We start from the raw sequence: 22095 nt of genomic DNA, 5'->3' as shown, positions 1-22095 counted from the left end.
CACATTGTTATATTTGTCTAACATTCTTTTTACAGTGGTTTAAATTCAAACTCTGTCGTACAGAGTTTTATTAATATACTGTACGTATATAGATATATATTTCAGTATCGGTTTGGTCATGGTAGCTTCAATTCAATGTCATACCTTCTGTGTCTGGAAAACAATTTTCCACCAAGGTGCCCTCCTGTATCACAGTTGTACGGTGGACAGCTGAGGAAACAGAAAGAAATTACAAGCATGTACAACGCATTCTGTGTCAGTACGTACGTATGTTGAATTTCGTGCGCACCGTACGTAGCCAACAGCGCTAATCGGAGGTGCCAGTAACCATGAACCTTCGGAAGGTGCGGCAGATGGAACCGGTGAATGTGGCAAATTCACGAATGGATCTGTCACAGGACGGACTTTCAATAGCATTTTCTTTGTTGTTGGTAATGCAGTAATATATGGACGGAATTAAGTGGACACGTTCAAGATTCACCACACATAAACAACATTACTATTCGTATTAAAGTTTTTGGATGTAATTACACAGAGCATCTTGCCGGTATACGTTTATCATGAACTACAATGTGTACATTTTAAAGCCAGCTGTAAGTGACCATTTGTATCCCATCATGTTGGAACTTACTCACGCAGCCTTATCACCATAACACACTCGGGGGGTTTTGTTTTTAAAAGCAAACAATTAAATATATTGGAAATGAGTAATAGGTCCAAATATAGACATATATTGTATGTGCCTGAACTCAACATGTTAAAATGTGTTTTTATTTGGCACAACGTATGGTCAAAGCATATCCGACGCATTTTTTTTAATGCACAAGTATGTGCGTCCATTTTTTATTGAATTCTACAACGTGTTTAGTAGCAGCCATCACAGACATCTATAAAATGATAGATCAACGTTGTAATTTGGTGAGATGTTTTGTTGTTGTAAGTATTGAGTTTCTAAATTGAGTATGAATTCAATAATTGACTCTCTTACTGAAAAAGCCTCAATAAATAAACAACTTGGAGGGCAGGCGAGGAGTAGGCCACAGGGAGTTTGCTAACTCCACGTCCCTGCCGCTATTAGGTACCCATAATCTTGACTTAAAGCTTTCGTTTCTGCAGGAATTCATATTCATTGGCTCTTCCGGTAAAGTCACGGAGATAGGTTCAAAGAAAATAAAAAAAATAACGAAAAAACTACGACGTTTCGATCGCAACACAAGCGTTCGTCATCAGGAAGAAAGAAAAAAGCTGTCCAACCTCTTTTTTCTTACTGATGACAAACGCTTGAGTTGCGATCGTAACGTCGTAGTTTTTTGTATTTTTTTGTTATTTTCTTTGAACCTATCTACGTGACTTTACCGAAAGACCCAAAAAATATGTGCCATAATCAGTATGGAGATGCTTTATTATAGCAATCCAACCATCACAGTTTCTGTAGAAATGTCACTCCCAGATTGGCCCGCTGCCAAGTATGAATCTAACGACAGCACCTCGTGTTGTATGCACAGTATACGCTACTGTATCCTATTGTGTATTACTCATACCCACCACATCCATACGTGAATTAATGCATTCTGTAGTGGATATAAAGGTTATAAAGTCTTCACTGCAGAGTGTGGTCTCAAACACGAAAATGGAAGCAGAAGTGGAAAAGCTATACATTATATTGGCAATTCTGACGGACAACTCCCGATTGTTAGATATGTTTTTATCCTCAGCAAATTCTACACACATGAAAGTAATCGCCGGCTGGCAAGATGCAAGGTTGCCTCTAATGACAAGGACAAACCGAGATAGCTAACATCGCAAATCGTCTTCAAGAGGCAGGAGAATTTATAGTGCTTCTAAGCAATAAATGTAAATTCCTTGACAAGAAAAAATATTCAATTGATTCCCATTTACATAATGAACTACCACCTCTAATGGACGATGCGCTCAAAATGGGGGACAAAGAAGCGAAAAAGATAACAAGTTATCTGAAACCGCAAAGAGGGACGTTAAGGAACGAAAAGAGGGAGCTATTAAAAGGGAAGACAATGTCAAACGAAAGACAGAACACGCTGAACTCAGGAACAAAACACGAGGAAAAAATGGGAAGAGACAGAAGACACGGCGTGATAACGACTGAATATGTAAAAGGTATCGGAGGGTAAAGAGGAGAAAATAAACAATTCGGTGATGGGCGATTCGGTTCTAAGGTGGATGCGTAAGAAACACTGGGGTGTTTTTTTTAATGGACATTTATAATATTTACCTGAAGTAATCCGTAGGTTCAACTGGATAAAAAAGAGAGAAACAGATCAGCAGAAAAAGTCAGAAATGTCACTCGTATAAATATAAGAAGGACACACCCTATAGATCACGTTAATCTTTAGGTACAGGTCACATGATGGAAATTAGCGCATCTCTACATAACAATGTTACATCATATATATGACAAGTGCATGGCATATAAAGAAATCACTACCTCACTTGTTATTACATAAGCAATAGTATCACCTTCTGGGTTACGACCCTGCTTAAAAACAAACACGGCAGGCATAATACAATAATATTGTGGGTCTTATTCAAGGAAAGTTACCAATTTCAATGAAAATCAAAATGGTCGCAGTGGTTTCCCTTTCTCTGTAATCTGAAGAGAGAAACTTCCAAATGTATCAGCTTCCACGTGATTCATTTATACTGAGGTATTGATGACAGGCGTCGTATAGTTTTATCAGTATATGTTTTATACACCACTGCCAAAGCAGTCCCTTACGTTTTAAAAATGTTATAAACAGCGTTATGCTTTACTTATTTAAAACGTGCCTTTAGGCAACTGATATTATGACTGCCATTGAAAGACAACAAGGATTCCCCATTTAAACCCTATACACCTGGGTGTTACGCGTTATTAGCATTAGCTCCCCAGCTATAATGTTGGCATTTATTTTAGACTCGATTAAAAATAACAATTTCTTTAGCGGTGTAACATGGCAAGCCATCACAATGGCTGAGCCAAGGGATTCCTAGGCCAGTTAAGAGTTTAGAAAGGAAGAAGTGAACCCCTACTTAGCCCAACGCATATGAAGCCCAATTCCATATGTAGCGACTCTTATGTTGCAGCAACAGAGCAATTGCTCCTCAGAACATCGTTCTGTTGTCGACGCGGCACTGTGCGTCTTGCCAAGACCGTTGATTTGTGTTGCTCTGTGTACTACCATGAGCCACTGCTCTGGGCGAGAACATCAAAAACGACTGTGATGAACATTTTTTTCTGCTCAACATCCCTTGCCCGAGCTAAACGTGGACCTTCCATTGAGGCGTTGCATCACAGGAAGTTACGTCACATTGGCCAGTCATCTATCGGTTCGCAGACACGCGACACAATGCAGTGCTGGTGCGAGCAGAAAGCAGCCAGACATTCCTGGCTAGACACCCTTGTGCCGTCAATGTGCCCCAATTACAATGCGGCAGATGCTTCGTTAGCTGAAGACAATGTGCCTAGTTCGTTCACAGCCTGCACGAGAGTGAACGTGTGACACAGTGTGTATCAAAACGGACTGCTGTACTGTAATCATAACAATAATGCCCACCACTTTTAAGCGCTTTAATATTCGCTTACAGTGGTTATCACTTATTACTGGCGAACACTGCGTTTGAACAGTGTTCAACGTGGTTTGGCAGCAGGAGGCACCCTCGGAGTGAAGCATGGAAGCCGTTGGTAGTGCGCAGTGTGCTCTGTAGCGAGATGAACATAAACGTGTTCATCTTTTATTGTTACAGACATTCTCAATGAATGTGTGGCATCTGGAATGGACCCGGCCTCATCATTCTAGGAATTCTACATCTGGGATGGACCCTGTCTCATCATTATTGAATTTCTACATCTGTAATGAACCTTGCCCCATAATTCTGGGCATTCGACATCTGGGACGGACACTGCCCCATCATTCTGGGAATGCTACATCTGGGATGGACCTGCCCCATCATTCTGGGAATGCTACATCTGGGATGGACCTGCCCCATCATTCTGGGAATGCTACATCTGGGATGGACCTGCCCCATCATTCTGGGAATGCTACACCGGCCGCGTTAGCAGTTGGCTGGGAATGCCAAATGAGATGCTCGGAAGCAGAGCAACCACCCCTGCTACTCGACTCAATGGGAAGAGTAACAACAAACACCGTCCCTTTGTTAACTGTAAGGAAGAAAATAAAGAGGCTCAGTAGATAACTGCGGGGCCAGCAGGGCTCCAAGTCCCCAGTCAAATTGGAAGCATTGTGGAGGAGTGAGTTTGTACGTGTGTGTATGCGTGTGGAGTGGTGGTGCAACGGTTAGCGCTACGCTGCGTTACAAATCTGGCGACCCGGATTCGATTCCCGCTCACGGCCAACACCAGTGACGATTATCTGAACCAGTCCTGGGCCTCCCCTAGGTTGTCTCAGCCTCAAATGAATACCTGGTGCGGTGTGGAAACATCGCCACTGGGGGAGACAAAGGCGGCCCGGCGTGGCGCTGGCCACCCGCACCCTCGTGTGCCGTGCTGGCCATCCTAGGTGCTACTCGCTAACAGCACTTGCCCCAACAGTCTGCTAAGGCTTTACGGGTGATCTTTGTGTTGTGTATGTATGTGATACAACTCAAACGACCTGCTTGAGCAATCTTATATCACGGGCCACTCACGTTGTGCACACATCAGCTAACCCTGGAGCCTCACAGCTAAGCGTACACACCTGCGTGATGAGGTGTCCTCAAGTTCTATCCCTGCAATGAGTGGTATGCTGATGACCTTCAGAGCCGTTTGGATGGCCAGTGTTGTCTATTTGTTGTTTGTTTAACAAGAGCAGCGGTGGAGCAGACTGGTAAGGCATGTGCAGTGGTGCCGGATACCGTGCTAGATAGCCACTTGCTGCTACCACGAGAAAAACAAGACTCGTCAAACATTCTCACGGAAATTGACTTCAAATTAAACAAAAGCAGCTCATGAAAGGACACACAAAGTACTGTGGGGGAGTGAAAATTGTTGCCAGCTTCTATGTAATTCACACACACAGGGCACTTCATTTACACTCCACTCTTAACACACTCTAGACCCTTAAAACGAAACCCCTCTGTGACCATGTCAATATTATTTAGAAACCCATACTGAAATGTTACTGTAAATTACTTTAACTCCAGTGGAATGCCTCCTATCTACGACCCTCATATCCACAACTCTTGTTATCTGCGGAGTGCAATGGATCCTGTTGGGCAAATAACTGCAAAGTGCTGGTATTTGCGCACCAGGAGTAATTCATCACGGGACTCCATTATTCATTTTAAAAAAGAGGCCCAACTGGAAAAGACTTCCTCTACGTTCCGTTGATACCGCATCCCACGCCTGGCCATGAACGTGCAGCCGAAGGGAAATCACGGACAAAGCACGGCGGGAATGAAGAGCACGCCAATCCCCTTACTCGCCATCGTTAAATGTAACACACAGGAGGGATGCGAGATGTTAACTACCTTGCCTGGTATACAGGAGGCAGTGGGTTCAATCCCGACCCTGACACCTACTGCACATTTGAAACATGCGTTGAGAGAGCATTTGGCTGCTGTATATTTCCACGTCATAAGCCACTTCGTTAAGTTATCATTTGTGATAACCAGGTCGCTTCTAAAGAAACGGCTACACGCCTCAGTGGGCCTTAGCTGGTAAGACAAATTAGAATATTTTTTTGAGATTTCCACGATGGCAGAGGTTAAGGGTCGGGGCTTTATAAGGTTCATAGCGTGGAACGTGACGAGAGTGCTCGCTCGACGAGGTCGCTGCACGTCGCGGTGTGGAGACATAACTATTGCAAACACGATGGTAATTTCGTAAGAAAAAAAACGCCCAAGTCGACCAGAAGATTACAGTCTCGGTTTTCCCATTGGAAATCTATGGAAATCCACGATTGCTCGCCTCACTTGCAGATTGCAAATTAAAGAGTGCAAAAGCAAAAAAAAAGTAATAACGAGCAGATATTCCTTCTACGCTTTGATTGCAATAATGAGACGAGATCGATAAATGCCATTTCGTGCAGATACTGTGATTTGTATTCAGATACAGGCTACGGTTGAGATTTTCACTGTAAAAAACACTAATGCTAAGATATGCTAATGCAGTATTATACATATCTGCCTGTGTACAATGTTTTTAATGACACACAGCAAACGTTTAGTTCATTTCAGCTAATGCCATCCAGTTACGGTCGCAACAATCGTTTTCTGGCGGACTTGGCGAAATGCGATGCCCAATCACAATCGCGTCCAATCTGTGTTGCATGCGCTTATTTAGCCGTCCGTACATTCGTCAGCGTGGGAGGATCTAGTTGTTTAAACCACCGCGCTGAGAGAGGGAACCGGCGTTCCTCTGCATTCCGTTTGCTGTCTCAGAGATGAATTCCGGAGAGGAGTGGCCAGCCTCTTAGCCTCGGAGAACAACCCCCTCCCTCCCTCGTTGCCATTTCGGTAACGTGCCTGTTACATAACCAACACCGAGATTATTCTCACCAACCTCGTCCGACGTAGTATATTTTACAAAGTGTAAAATATATTTTACTATTATATAATCTTGGGTCTTTCGGTAAAGTCACGTAGATAGGTTCAAAGATAATTTTCTTTGAACCTATCTACGTGTCTTTACCGAAAGACCCAAGAATATGAATTCCTGCAGTCACGAAAGCTTTACGTCAAGATGTATTACTGCAAGGCAGATAATTAAGAAGAAGAAAATGAAAAAGATTAATTTGTGAACTATTATTTTGTTGCAATTCCAGTTTTAAACCCAAGCATAACGTTATGTCTACCCCAAACCCTGACTCACGGTATCCATGATTAAAAATGTGGGGGCGGAAAAAAAATGTATCCCATTATCCTTGACAAGCAATGTTATGGACCATGAAATCAGGCGTTCCCCGTGCATGCGTGTTGCACTCAAGCCTAACAAGCCAACACGTGTGCGGCATGCGTGCAGATGCAGCCAGCGCAGTGTCTGGCGCTCACTCTAGACAGCATGTTATGGTGAAGCGGAGCAGCACTATAGAGTATCGTGCGGTACGACAACTGCACAGCAACAACGCTATGGCGAAGCACAGCGGCCCTGCACATCTGCAGGATGCAAGCGGCACGCACGGATCCCTCTGGACGTGCGTGCAATGAGCAAAGAGGCCGGCACGGTGCACGTGTATTTATAGCTGCATGTGCAGGGTTGTCCGCTGCAACATAGCACGGGCAGCTTGCAGTTGCGTTTCTGTAAAGGGTGCACGCTCAAAATCTGCAATTGTGCACGAGCATTGGAAAGGAGGTTGCAATAGTCCACAGCACTGTGCATGCAGCATGCATGCAACAGCAGCGGCAGCAGCAGCATCGCTTCCAGACGGCAGGGCACAGACACACACATCACACTTTGTATGCAGCTCCGTGAAAGTGCATGCGGCTTTATTCACAGTGGGCTCGATTTCACACAATCCATGCTTCTGCCATCGCCATTCCACACAAGCCTGTCTTGTCAATATCCAGGGGAAGCTTATTTCGGATGATATCTAAGAGGCAATCGTTATTATTGCATTGCAAATATCACAAATTTCACTCCACAATTGCAATAGGTTTTGATAATTTGGCAAGTATTAGCTTAGGTTGCTGTGGTTTTTGTCTGTTTTTCTGAATATTTTTTGTCAACTAACCTCGTGTATACACACAGTGTATGTACGCACTAATATTTGTCTTCGTGGAATGTGTACACGCCAAAATCCCCGATGTGCATGACATCGCACGAGCGTGGAAAAAACATGATGAAATTATAATTTAAACCTGTCACACGCATAGTGTTCATTCACTCTCAGAGAGACAGAACGTGAGTCAGAGGCGGAGAGAACCACAGACAAGCAGGAAGGCGGCCACGCGGTGTTTCGACATCAACAATTGCCCACGTTCTGCAGTCCTCTATATGTGACGGTTGATTATCGGCCAATTACTAAGTGTTGACATGCGAGAGGAAACCGGAGCATCCCGGTAAAAAAGAAAACCCAAGTATGCGAGGCGTAAACATTCTATCACCGTGCAGAAGGAACAGGTGGAGTCCACGTATTTGGTGGACCGCCTTCTCCTGGCAAGCCATTGGTGTGGCACATCGAAGGCCACAGGAAGGGAGCCTTTGCGACACCTCTGTGTGTGATCCATTAACCCCCACCTCCACAGTGCTGGATTATGGGCATGCGTAGCCGCCACCACCAGGCTAATTCTTATTTGATGAGCACTTCTCTGACACAATCTGACCCATCACAATGAAATTTTCATTTCACAGACTGAATCTCTAATCGGCAATTTCCTAATGTTTTGTAATCTTCTAATGCAGGCGACTACAGCAGATGCTCCAGGTACGTTTTATTTAAACTTGTACAGTACAATATATGGTCATCATTACAGTACGCAGTGTTGATGTTTTCGCAATGTTCCTCCGCATAAAAAAAATGTAAGCTCGGTAATTACGTATAGTACTCAACGTTAGTACCCGTACTCCCATCTCTTGGAAGAGGAGAGATGGGAAAGATGGGATTACCCACAAATTTCCGCCACCAGACGCGACCTGCCAATCGACGATACGATGGATGGCACCGTCCCCATTGATACTGCTGGTCGGATAGAGGCGGTGGGGGAAGGGGGGGGGGTTAAGATAGTGCCCCATTTTTTCAATTGCCGCACCGGGAGACAAAGATTAACACGGCAGTAAGTGGGGTTACGTTATTGTAAGTTAATGTCTGCATGCAATTGTTTTTTTTTCTCTCCAAGCACTGCGGTCATATAGTGTCGTTTTAAAACGAGCGTGGTTGGGTGGTTGAGCAAGGCCAAGTGATGTCCCGGCATGTGTCTCATTTCCTTGTTGACCCCAAGATGTCACAAGAGGGTAATAGTTTCCCATAAGTGAGCTCCCTGGCCTGCCGCAAAATCTCATCGTGCAACATTCCACCAGACGGGCCAATGTGGGGACAGACAGCTTGGGATCAATGCTCCTGGCAAGCTTGGTTCTAATATAGTTGCCAGTGATCATGAATATGAGGTTAAAGTTGGGTCGGCTGCACTGCCCAGATTCAGCACCTTGAATAATTTCATTGGCTCGAGAATTTTGCATGGCCCAGTAAAATCTTGGTTCCATCAAGGTAATCCATCCAAGGTTGGACTGTCTTCCTGTGTCCATTCAACGACTTGTACAATCCTCCAATCACTGTTTTCTGTTTCCATCATCTGAACCGAATCGCAGCCTTTGACACCATAGATTATTCAACCTTCTTCAGATTCCTACAAGAGTATGTTATATTCGCAGGCTTTTGCTCATACTTTGCACACAAAGGTTTTTTTTTATCTTCCTTTCAGAAACCCCTTAGACACGGTGTTCCAAAATTCTCTTGTCTGAAGTCCTGCCCTATTCTCAGTGTATTTTCTCCATTTGGCAAACTCATCTCCAGCATCGACATCTATCTCAATGTACTGAATCTGCTGATGACACTCCGCTGTGAATCTCCATTGCCTCACTGTTCTCTTGATTCTGTCTGGTCTGCGATCAGCCCAAAACATTCTCCTACGGCTAAGAGTAACTAAACATAAGCCCTCCTTATTGGCAATAAGTCAGTCCTTAGTAAAGATTTATGCTATACCATGCTCCCCTTAAACTCAGATATCAATTTTGCAATTAGCATACGGAACATTAGTGTCATCCTTGATCCCAAACCATCCTTCTCCCTTTAAACCACTTAAGTCCGCAAAACTTCCTACTTACATGGGTGTTACAGCTGCAACTGTTATATTTGTTTGCGACTGTTACAGCGAGAGAACATTCCATATACGAACCCAGGGTGTGCACCATTTATATATTGTTCGTGGTTGTGCGTCTCTTTATTTAGTTATTTATTTGCTGTGTGATATGCATGCACACTGCCTCGGCTGTCTTGTTTCTGTTCTTGAAGCCGAACAAATGTGTTTGACATTGTATAAACATACACTGCATAAGTTGTAGATTTTAAAAATGTTTGTGTTATGATGTGTTTGTTTTGCATGTATCACGTGACACACTGGACACCCTTGCAAATTAGATGTTCCATCTTAAAGAAGAGTTGTATCCAGCTAAAATATTGGCATAAGTATAAAACAAATACTGTGCAACCAAAATTGTTTGCCTCTGCTATTTTTTTCTCCCATTGCTGCTCAGACCTTTTATTTGCTGCCTTCATCACTGCTCGCCTAGACCATGATCTATCCAAAGCTGGATCAAGGGCTCTCCCATACCACCACCGTCCCTCAACAATGCCAACGTACATCTCACTCCTTCACATTAATCCATCTCATCGATTCATCTCCACGGTGGTCATGCGCTCGGGCAGGTTTTACGTATGTACCTTGAACTTCTTTCGCACCGTACGTAGCCAACCATGCTAATCGGAGGTTAACTCCTTTGGCGGCACGTTCATCACCAGTCTTGTTCATCGGCCATCATACCTTCTGCTGATGTATCCTGCCCAAGCCCACGTGCTTTCATGTCTCCAATGTGTTTGTTTCCCGATCTATTCATTCATCTTCCTGTCTTTCTGTGCAAATGCTGAGCATTAATATTATTTCCACGCTTCTGTGTGCACTTTTCAACTTGTTGTGCTGCGTCGTTCTCTCTGTCACTGTCCGCGTTCATTATCGTTACGTCACAGCTGGCGATGTGCGTCGTCGTTGCAACTACGTTCTTCTCTTCATGCACACTGGTACGCTGTCTTTTCAAAATCAGATTCAGCGACCCAAAAGCACTCTCGCCCTCTCTTTTTTCCCTTTTTATTTTATCTTTTTTTTTGTATCGTGATCCACACTCATCTCAATGTTGGTTTACGAGTAACTGAGCGTAAATTCAAGTGAGTGTCTTCAATGGCTATAAATTGACACAAATATGCTCCAATCATCTGGCTTATAACTGAAAATGTATGAAAACCAAAATACGTGTACAGCGTCCATTGTTCTGCCAATTGGAGGACATCAACAAAGTTTCAACGTTCATTTGTTTACGAGCCTTCCCCTATGCAGGTTTTAATGTGCTGACTTTAAGTCTGGCATTACAGTTTAAAATCCGCAAAACATAAATAATGCAGTTTTGGCCATCAACAATTGAAGTTTTTGTTGTTGTTAACCCTAGGACAGCAAAAATTTGTGTCTGTAGGGTTTAAAGGGTCCCAAATACAAATATGGCATCGTATGTTTGACAGCTCCGTTTCTGAGAGTTATGCAATGGACAGTAGACAGCCTGCTCCGAACGACTCGTATTGAGTTTGCATCGTTTTGTTGTGTTTGCAAATGTGTCTCGCCAAAAAATGTTTTAATGTGTCCATCAAACTTTCTTCACGTGACTTTTGTTTTGCCTATATTCATCGTGAATTTAATTTACAGCCTTCTTTCGTGCACTCCTTCAAACACGTCCTGTGATTAATGTTCATTGGTTGCTGTAATGGCTACATCGCCAGCAAAGGTAAGATGGATATAGAATTTTCTCCATTTATATTCATGCCTTTATTCCTCCAAAGCAGTTTTGTGGGAGAAAAGGAATAGTTTGTTGTTGTGAGCAGGCTTGATGTGCGTATATCTAAGACGTTTTTAACTCAGCTGATAAGGCCCCATTGAGATAAAAAAAAATATTCTACAAGGATGACCACAGCCCAAGACAACGCAATAACATAGTTACATACAGACCCATAGAGTTACATAGACTCAAAGAGTCACATAAAGACCAAAATGGTTACATAGACTCATATAGTTACATCAAGACAAAGAGAGTTGCCAAGAGACCCATAGAGTTGCATAGATATCCATAGTGCTACACAGAGACCCATAAAGTTACATAGAGACTCGCAGACCACAATCCAAGACAGTTGGCAGTGGTGGGGAGTTTACATGACATTGCAGGGTCGGAGGGAATTTGTAAGCTAAAAAGAGCAAAAAAACAACTGTTTAACATGACAACATACTGCAAACAGGATGAATAATTGTGCTTAAATAAAAATAAACTGCGTAAAAACATCCAGTCACAGACAAATGTATATTCGTCTGTGACTGGCGTCATAACATAACACTGGTCAACACGCTTTTTCTGGCATAAGGTATTCCAAAGGTGTTAAGGTAATTTTGGGGTGCTGATTCCAAATCTGGCATCAGTTTTTGTCTATCACATCAGGTTTTTGAGATATCAAATATTGCATTTTCAATAAAAACTGCAGAAGAAAAATATTAAATACATGTGGATATCTACATAAAATGATATTATACACACACTATCCTAAAAATACAGCACCATATTTTAACACTAAAGCAGTCACTGACTCGCAGCAACTTGCAATCATAAGTGACAGAGTTAATTTCGGGTAAATCAATGAAAATGGGGTATGTCGATAGCATGAAAATGAGATGTGATAAAGCAAATCTGAGATCAGATTTGGAATCAGCATCCTGAAATTAGTCTAAAACAGCTGCAAAAGTCCAGGCCAGAATTTTTTTGTTGTTGACCAGTGTAATAGAGCTGAGGGTGAGCGTCTCTCCTTTGTTTGCGTCGTCTCGTATTTGTATTTTGCCACTCTTCCCCATGCGATTCCGGCCCAGCTGTCTCGTTTCTTTGCAGATGGTGTCCATAATCTCTAGGCACGTAAACGACGCATCGATTCATCGACCGACTTCGAATCTGTTTTTGCTCGTGACACATGCGTCGAACCACGCGAGGATTGCGTGTTACAATTCGTGCAAATTATAAGCGCTACGTAAAATGTGAGCTCGCGGGACAAAACAAAGCAGGCAATGCTACCGATGCAGGATCGACAAACAACAGGAAACACGTGATGCAGGTGATGCGAAGGAGACAAGGATAAAATGAGGTAGAACATAGGGGGTGGACAATGATGTGCAAAGAACAAACGAGACGGACAACACAAATGAGACAGAGTTTAAATGACACAGACAATACGAACAAGTTGGAAGAAATGAAAGAGATTATGCTAATGAGGCAGACGGAACAAAAGAGACGGACAACACACATGAGACATGAGACAAAGCAAGAGAGAATCGATTCTTGAATCGGACCTTTTAACACTCTCTGGGTCTTTCGGTAAAGTCACGTAGATAGAAACATAATTATTATAGAAAAATTGAAAAATAACTCTCATTTTCTATTTACGTGACTTTACCATTTCTTCCAAAGAGGATGAATTACTGCAGTCACGAAAGCTTTAAGTCAACACAAGTAGCTTTTCTTAATCAGTAAGAGTCACGCATAATGGTATTCTACACTCGTTGCCTTTTCTAGGATATTATTGATGGTGTGTCTTGCATGGCATCCTTAATTCACTCACTGTTAACTAGAGGTGATCCGCTATACTGAAATCAGACCTCTCACCTGCACCACTCCACCCCCAATGGCTCCCCATACAATTTCGGGTCAACTCCAAGATTGGCCTCACTCTTTTCAAAGTCCTCCGTGGAATTTCCCCTGCCTACAATTTGCACCTGATCTGTACGCCGTCTGCTCCAGCACCAGCCACGTTCAGATCAATGGGAGGTTGCACACGTTGCTGTGCTGCTGCTCCTATTGTCTAAACTACCCTGCCTATAAGCATCTGGATTCACGTCCCTAACTCAAGTCCAAGTTAAAGACTCTGCCGATATATTAACCTACATCTCTTTTTTACATATGCCACATTGCAGATGTCTTTCTTTGGACAAAAGACAAAGATCCCCCGTATCGTCTTAACAGACCCATGAAGGCTGGCGCGGCACACGAGGAGTTGGGTGGCCAACATCACACCCGGGCGCCTTTATCTCCCAGGTGATGATGTTTACACATCGCACCAGGTACTCAGTTGAGGCTCAGTCGACCTAGGTGAAGCCCAGCACCGGTTGAGATAATCGTCAATGGTGTTGGCCGTGAGCGGGAGTCGAAGTCGGTACGCCGGGTTCGTCACGCAGCGTAGCGCTATCCGCTACACCACTGCTTTCTGGACACCCACCCACCCCCAAGACCTGCTCATGCAAACAAGTACATATTGAATAATCCTCTTTCACAATCCTTCATCACAACTCCCTCCTCACATGCCCTCTCAACTCGCACCTGCCCTGCCCTTATTATGCCGACTTCTTGAAATACGGTTAAATTTAAATACATTTATAATTCCCAATTATAATTTCAAGATGTGTATTTTAATGCCATTCACTGGTGTGCTCTCGGTTCTGGGTAATGCACTGAGGGTAATTGCGTTGCACGTGACATTTATCTTATGCCTGCCTTCCTAAGAAGTAGACGGCAAACAATGGATTACAACATACCTTTGACGAAGGCGTAAAAGCACGGCATACACACACATATATTTAAGGTGATAAAATATTGTTGATATGTTTGCGTCAGTACGGCATTGTAAAAATCCACTTTATCTTAAGAGGGATGAGTTCGTTTATAGGATGACCGCTCTTTGCTGTGCACAACGTGATAGTCCGTGTTCCCAGCCCCGGGTGGATGCTTGGCCGAGTCACTGAGAATTTGAAATTGCAAACTTCTCAGTGTGAGCAGCATCACGTGGCTGGATATTGTGCGCACATCGACGCAGGCAGATACATCCGACGTGTGCTTCGTTTTGCAAAGCGTCGATTTGGACAATTTGAGAAAGCGTTAAAATGTTGACATACCAATCGGTTATTTTAGTTGTAGATCTTTGTCAATCCATTGCAGGATGAAGGCCTACCTCACGCTGTGTTAGTCACGGGGGGTAGCTTGACAATAGTTGACCATGCTAGCCAGTGATGGTTGGTGCAGAATGTGGTGCAGGACTGGTTAAGATTTGACTCCCCACTTGCTGCTGTTCTTACATAAAAGTTATGTAAGAGTTGTGTAACGGTGTTGATCTATAGCATCAATAAAGGAGTGCGCGTTGCACTCATCTATAATGTATAGTAGGACTCACGACTTTGAGAATGTGTGTGTGTGTTCCACTGCACCACATTCTTGGACATTACTATTACTGCAACGAGTCAAAGGTAGTGGGCTAACAGCACGTGCTTAACATTATTAAACTTGTTTTGAGTATCGTGTTCAATTTGTTATTCAAGTCATGATATGGATACTTCAAACATGTGTAGTGCACCAGTGTACTACCAAACAATGGGGACAATTTGCAGCATGTCTGCTGACCTACATTCTGCTCTGATGGACTGTTTCATAATAAGTACGTACAGTGGTTATGCATTACCACCACAGGAAGGTTAGCACTGCAAAATGGCATTCCAAGCGGATTCAAATGAGGAGAGATGAATCCACTGCCCCGAAATTCGAACGGTTCCATGCAACGAAATTACAGCCAATTTCCCCGTTTGGAAAATGCCACAATTTCTGAGCATTTTTCTCAGAACGTTGGAGCATTTAAGAGGTGTTTGACACTCATCCAACAGAATAATCACTTCCAATACGAATTATATATTTATGGATGTATTCATTTTCAGAAAAATTTCGCTTTTTTAAATATTTAGCTATATACTTCAATTGAAACTGCAACGCACATTACAGTAATTACAAGGCATGTGTGTTGAACTTATTTCGCACCGTACGTAGCCAACCGTGCTGATCGGAGGTGCGGGAACTAATCGGTGGTGGGTTACGTGAATGGTGTTAATCTAAAATGGTAAAATCCTCCTTGGTATTCCTGTTTGTCTTTGCTTATAGCTGTCAGGTACACACTATTCAAATTACGAAACCCCCTTGGCTCGCTGGCGATGTCACGCACCCCTGATTAGCATGGTTGCCTACGTACGGTGCGAAAGAAGTTCAACCTAGATATACATACGTCGCACCAAGGATGACGACCTCTTGCAATCTGTACTGGATGCATGCGATTCTTTTTAAAAAATATATCATGTACAGTCATCAACGAGATCAGGTAAGATGTGCTATGGCGTGGACTATGAAATAACTAGTAAAACAGTACGCTGAAGTCTGTGGTGGATTAGATACACGTAATACTTGAGGGCATGCAAATAATTATTCCACTCTACTAAGGTGTGGAACGGTGAAGTAGCTGTCCCTCATTTTCTCGTTAGACAGACGATGAGCATGAGCCATTGCAGTTTTCGTAATAAATACATGCATTGGTAAAAAAAATATTCAGGTGACACTGAACAATATTGACAAATCCACAATACAGGATCAAATAAACATTGGCTCTGAGTGAATCAGGAGTTGTTTTGCAAGCCATGGATTTGTTGGGAGCTTGTTAACCAGGAATGAAAACTGTATTAAGTGTGAGAGGTATGAGTTGTCAATAAAATGATTAATTGGATTTATGGCCGTTTGCAAAAAATAATCATCATGCAAAAAGCAGAGTAGGATAAACAGCTTAACCACAAAGAGCTCCAGACTGCAAGTATTGTGGTTAATGCAGACATGAATCCTTGTAAAAAGGTTTCAGTTTTGTTGCCAGAAAAAAATGGGAAAACCCCTATTATTATATTTTGGTAATGGCAAAGGAGGTCTAATGATGTAGATGCTCACCCCGAGCCCTCATTACTTTGATAGTACATTGTCTTTGAGCTGTACGCCTTTTGGCGTCCTCTGGTCAAGCACCAATTGGGTCGAGGCTCAAAAGAAAGCCGTCCCTTGGTGTGGACCAATCAGTTTCAAGGACAATGCATATATTATCATAGTGTGTTTTTGTTTGCATTTTGACCGTAAGTATTGTGGTTAATGCAGACATGAATCCTTGTAAAAACATCAGTTTTGTTGCCAGGAAAAAAGGGAGAAACCCCTATTATTAGCTCCAGAGATGTTTATATTGTGATAAGATCCCATCAACAAAACATTGTGAACGTTTAAAAAAATAATCCTCATGACCCACACGTGGTTAGAGGTTGTAGCAATGTCAAGAACAATAATTATATACATATATTTACTTATGTACAGTATGTATCGTGATCCCACTGTGGGATGCAATGTCAAACGACCACACTTGGGCAACCAGTAAGCAAAGTCACTTTTACAAAATGGCTGTGGCCGCCACCATATTGTTAATTGCACGTGGGAGTGGTGGTGGTGGGGAACGACTCGGGATCATGTACAAGTTTCGTTTTGATTGCAAAGTTTCATCGTGGTGACAGACTTTAAATGACGGCAAGAGATTAAATGGACGCCAGATAACGGAAGGCGTTTAAGGGAGACTTTATGGGAAACTATTGGCGGCATACCATCCATACCGGCTGATTTTAGTCGAATACGCCTGACTTTTACGCGCCCGTAAAAAAGGGACACGTGTGTAAGGCTGAGAAAATCCTGTCACGTAAAACTGATAAACCGCTCGAGTGGTAAGTCACGAGAGTGTTGATAGAAACACCTCACTGTTTTGCAGGCATGTAACCGTGCATCAATTAAAATTAATTAAGACACTCATGACACACGCATAGAATGGTGCGTGTCAGAATTGATTAGTTTTAAATGGTATGTAGTTGCATGTCATTGGTTCATTAAAATACTACATCCGCTAGAGGTGCTACACTCACTACAATAGCAACACATCAATCGAACTGAATCGTGTGGCAATTTATCGAATCGCGAGGACGATTAATTTATTATATTCCTACTTGTTTATTAGTATTTTGACCATATTCATGTAGTGTTACATTAACTATCAGTCTGGCGTGTGTATGTATTGGTAATAAGCGAGCTCTATTACAGCAGGATGGGAACTGAATATCAGCTTTGTATTCGTTCCTGATGCAATCGGGCCACTTTCTTACGACTCATCTCGGAAGAAAAGACAGACAGGGAAAGGATAAATTAAAATCGTGAATTACAACACGCGCCCATGAAACATATTTTACACAGCGCCATTCACAAACTGCTTGACAGCACTTTACATAAAATGGCCCAACCCTTACAAAAACGCTGGATGAATAAAAGTGAATAAAACCCTTAACAGATAAAACAATAACACTTTTTTTTACATCACTATGCAATAAAATACGGCGTGAAAAAAGTGCATTTAAACATGTGACCACTGAACTCTGTATTAGCCAGATAGTTTAGCCATACAAGATTTTAAGTCAGCCTCTGACCAAACGAACCTTTGCCTATGATTGTATACACGGCGCAGTTACCGTGTTTAATGTGTGCGAATGCAGTCTTACCCACAAGCCCTTTCGGCTGAGTGTAATATCTTCTAACCCCAGCACCAAATTCCATCTGCCAGGGAACAATGGAAAACAGTCAAACACGCGTGTTAGAAAAACATATCAGAATAACAGAAATAACGGGTCAGTATTTCATGATATCAGAGACATGTTTACCCACATAATTAGCACTGGAACTCAATTTTTGCACCGTAAGCAAAGGCAAAAGACCCAAATTGTCTCCCCACAGTCACAAATGCTAAATACGCATCGTCTCAGCAAAGCAACCGAGCTTTGCAAGGCTCGGCAATCAATGCCCTTTTGCAAACCGGCTCAAGACCGTATTAACATTGTGATGTTTAGTGGCAGCAGGGCAGCGCTCACTCGCTCACACACGCATCAGCTTTGTCCACGTTAGGTGGCCATCAGCAAGGGCGTGAGGCTGTGTGAGATTGTCTGGCGGCTCTGTGCGCCTACACATCGCCGGCGGCGTGGGGGCGGGGGGGTTATTGCATTGCCGGCTGTCCGGGCCCCCCGGCCGTTCCGTGTGCGCGCTGTCGTTGACACGGGGCCCAACAGAGTGCAGCACTGCCCGGAGAAGCACGCAGGATGAGGAGCGAACGAGCGAGCGAGCGAGTGGCCACGCGAGATGCTCTCGCACTCCCGGCGGCGTCTTCGTCAAACGGCGGAGGTCGTTTTTTTTTTGCTTCTTCTTCTTACTCGGAGCATTCATTGACTTTTTCAATCACGTGGACTGCTTGTGACTCATTGTGCCCGTTGTGTACGCTGTTAACGCGACTGCCGTAACATAATGTGACAAGGTAAGTCCATAATTTACGCCAATCAGTAATAATCATCAAAGCTTACTACAGCACACAGTAGTTTATTCATTTAGGACAACAGCAAAAAAAAAACCTGCTGTACTGCTAACACTGGCGGAAGCAAGTGAGCACGTCAAAAGCGAATGGGTTTAAGGGAAAATGACGTACGTTAAAAACGTAGTCATGTAATTAACCCATCGTAATTAATATTTTCCATCTCAGATTTTCTGACGGCATAGTCATCGTTGCATCCGATGGGAACGAGCCAGCAAGACGCGTTATAAACAGCTTAATGAAGAGGGCCGCTGAGTTTAACGCGAGGTAAACCCCGAGCAAAACAGCACAAGTTCGTGAAACAAATTCATCTGTCGGAGGGGACACGGATGGAAACTCCAGCAGAGTCTGCGAACATTACGGGAAAGCTCCTGAAGGACGCCCCGGGTCACAACGTTGGAACTAATTAGTCGGACGACAGCAGACTGGAGTGCGCTGGGGGATGCCGCGTGTGGGAATGCAGAGTAGCGCAGCAGCGTGCCTCGCGAAGAAAGGTTAGACTCGAACGCGTTGCTACCCCGATGTGCGGTACGGTTCAGAGGCATGGTCGTTAATGGCACAGAGTCCGCAAAGAAATATGGAGAGATTGCCAACCTTGGGATTACACTGCGAGAAAAAATGGCATCGTCCTAACTGTTAAGAGAAGTGGGCTTGGACAGGACTCGTCGCTGTCAGGGACGATGAACGATGGTCGAGAGTAATAACGGAGGGGCAGCCAATGAATGGAACGCATACGAGATACGTCCATCCAGGGGATGAAGTCAGCTCCTCGAGTGCAGGTTGCTAGGTGGACTATTACATGGCAGGATCGTGAGAGGTGCAGTTGGCTGGGGGAGAACTTCATCCAGCAGTGGATTGACCCGTGGCTGAATATTATAACTGCGGGTGAAGTGGTGGCACGGGAGTGGTGAATGCACTGCGTCGCGCTACGAAATCTGGTGACGAGACTTTACATTCCCAGCCACGGCTCGCTTTGGGGATGAGCGATATCTAAAACCGGTCCAACATGGAGCAGCATTAAGTCCCGTGTCGTCAAACAACCTCATAAGACCACCAAGGCCTGTGGAGGCAGTGCTGTGAGAAAGGGCTGCGACATCACCATCATAACAATGGTCATTGGAAACGGTTTTTGTTTATAACAAGATTTTTATTTTGTGAAATTAAATTGATCAGGGGTGCGTGCTTGAACGAATCCAAGATAATTTGAGCAGCCCCAAATACACCCTTGAACTGATCTTTATCCAATCAGCGGATCATAGTTAGTAGAATCTGATCTGATTTAATTGAGATCAAATTATAAAATTACACATTGGAGTATATTGCTTTAATTTATTTACTTAGCCCAACAATAAAAAAACCGTATTACTTTTAGTTGTTAATGAGTGTAAAAATAGTAAAAGCTAATTACAGTGTATTAATTACGGAGCGTGTTAATTATTAATTATAAACTGCTCTGCTGCTCGCCAGGTTAGCTCTCCTGCTTGGGAATTCAAGGTTGTGTTCAAAGTCGTCTAGAAAATGAAACGTATGGGGTGCAGTGGGTTTAATAGTTAACAGAAACCTTCCTTTATTACGTGTATGTTAACATTAATCACTAATGCAACTACGGTTACTGGGACATAACAAATTATAATGCATATTTAATTGTACTGTTTAACTAAATAACAATACAGCCAGCTTGGTTTGAACCTGCGAGGCCACACAGTCAGTAAGTTGCTAGAACAACAGCCCGAGGCTTGGACCTTTTCATCTCTTAATTTATTTATACTGGAGGAATCTGACGAGCTATAAAGCTCTTTTTCACAGATGCCCAGTAGGAGGTAGGTCAGAAAGTTACTTCAACAATAAATACGATACAGAATACCAGAGTAAGATAGAGAAAAGTTAATGAAGTCACGACAAAAATCATTGAAGAAATAAACATTAATTAAGAATAATGAGTACAAATTGCACAAGCACCAAAAAGCATGCGCGAGTTTACAAAGACTAAACTACAACACTCTGATGAAATCTTTGTCATACCATAGGTTGAGCAACCATGTTATTGCGAATAATGATTAATTAATAATGAATGATTCCTCCATGTACACCCTGCATATTGATCCTATTGCTTTCAATACACAATCAATCAAAGAGGCATTGTATGCTCAACATAATTTGATCAATATTCTAACAGCGCAGGTCCACGGTCCGTCAAATATTGGCAGGTGGGACACGGAACCAGTGCGAAGCAGCTTTTCACAGCAACGATAATCATGACAAGACGAGAGCACGCACACACACAGAGAGAGAGAAGGCCAACAACCTCGCACATTCTACACAGACTTGGAATGCAGTGCTGTCTGGGTATATTTGTCCAAATGATCACGTGTAGCCAATTCCAATTGATTCAACGCATCGTGGAACTCATAAAACCGTATCGATATGGAGGTATCGCACACCGACGCATTTAGGTAACAGCATGTTTGAGTGTGCACGTACATGTACACATTTGTACACATTTATGTGCACGCTCAAACATCTAATGTATACAATTATGGGGGGTATATATAGTGCTGTAGTGAGTCTCACAAGCGCAGGTCAAGCAACACACAGTGCTATTATTATTATTAACGTGTTCACATTACGCGCGACAATGTTGCATACCCTGAAGGCCGTGGCGCAGGCCAGTTTGGGGCAATAGTCATTCGGCATTCGACTCTGGCGGCGTTTGTCCGGAACTGGCACAGAGTGACAGATTCTGGCCGGACGACGACAGAAAAATGGTGCCTTCAAAGACTACTAATAGGGGTTTCCCCCCTTTTTTCTAGCAACAAAACTGACACCTTTTTCAAGGAATCATGCTTACAAAAACCACAATACTTGCAGGCAAATGCAAACAAAAACCAATACTCTGATAATTTACCATATGAGACTAGGCTCTAGGAAAAGCTGACTCTGGTGTGGACCAATCAATTTCAAAGACAATGCATAAATTATCAGAGTATTGTTTTTTGTTTGCATTTGACTGCACGTATTGTGGTTAATATTAACATGATTCCTTGCAAAAAAGTGTCAGTTTTGT

General features: G+C 43.1%; 1 protein-coding gene across 17 annotated transcripts in view; it reads right to left on the bottom strand.

Annotated features, from left to right (window-relative positions):
- LOC133347466 (myelin transcription factor 1-like protein) overlaps window positions 1-22095 on the bottom strand; it is a 277688-nt gene that overhangs the window by 110177 nt on the left and 145416 nt on the right. For 14 of the 17 annotated variants that reach the window (XM_061559746.1, XM_061559740.1, XM_061559744.1 and 11 more), the window contains 3 exons: window positions 18175-18229; window positions 2252-2273; window positions 145-210 (listed from right to left, as the gene is read on the bottom strand). In XM_061559746.1, the coding sequence (XP_061415730.1) occupies window positions 145-210; window positions 2252-2273; window positions 18175-18229 (143 nt within the window). Of the gene's footprint in view, window positions 1-144; window positions 211-2251; window positions 2274-18174; window positions 18230-18337; window positions 18420-18540; window positions 18590-22095 lie in introns of those variants that run through there. The other 3 variants (XM_061559731.1, XM_061559733.1, XM_061559734.1) reach the window with 3 other exon arrangements.

Source organism: Lethenteron reissneri, chromosome 26, assembly GCF_015708825.2.
Source record: "Lethenteron reissneri isolate LAM-NWPU_2019-01 chromosome 26, ASM1570882v1, whole genome shotgun sequence".
NCBI lineage: Eukaryota > Metazoa > Chordata > Hyperoartia > Petromyzontiformes > Petromyzontidae > Lethenteron > Lethenteron reissneri.
Note: the sequence above shows the minus strand (reverse complement) of the source record. Positions and strands in the feature narration are given on the sequence as shown.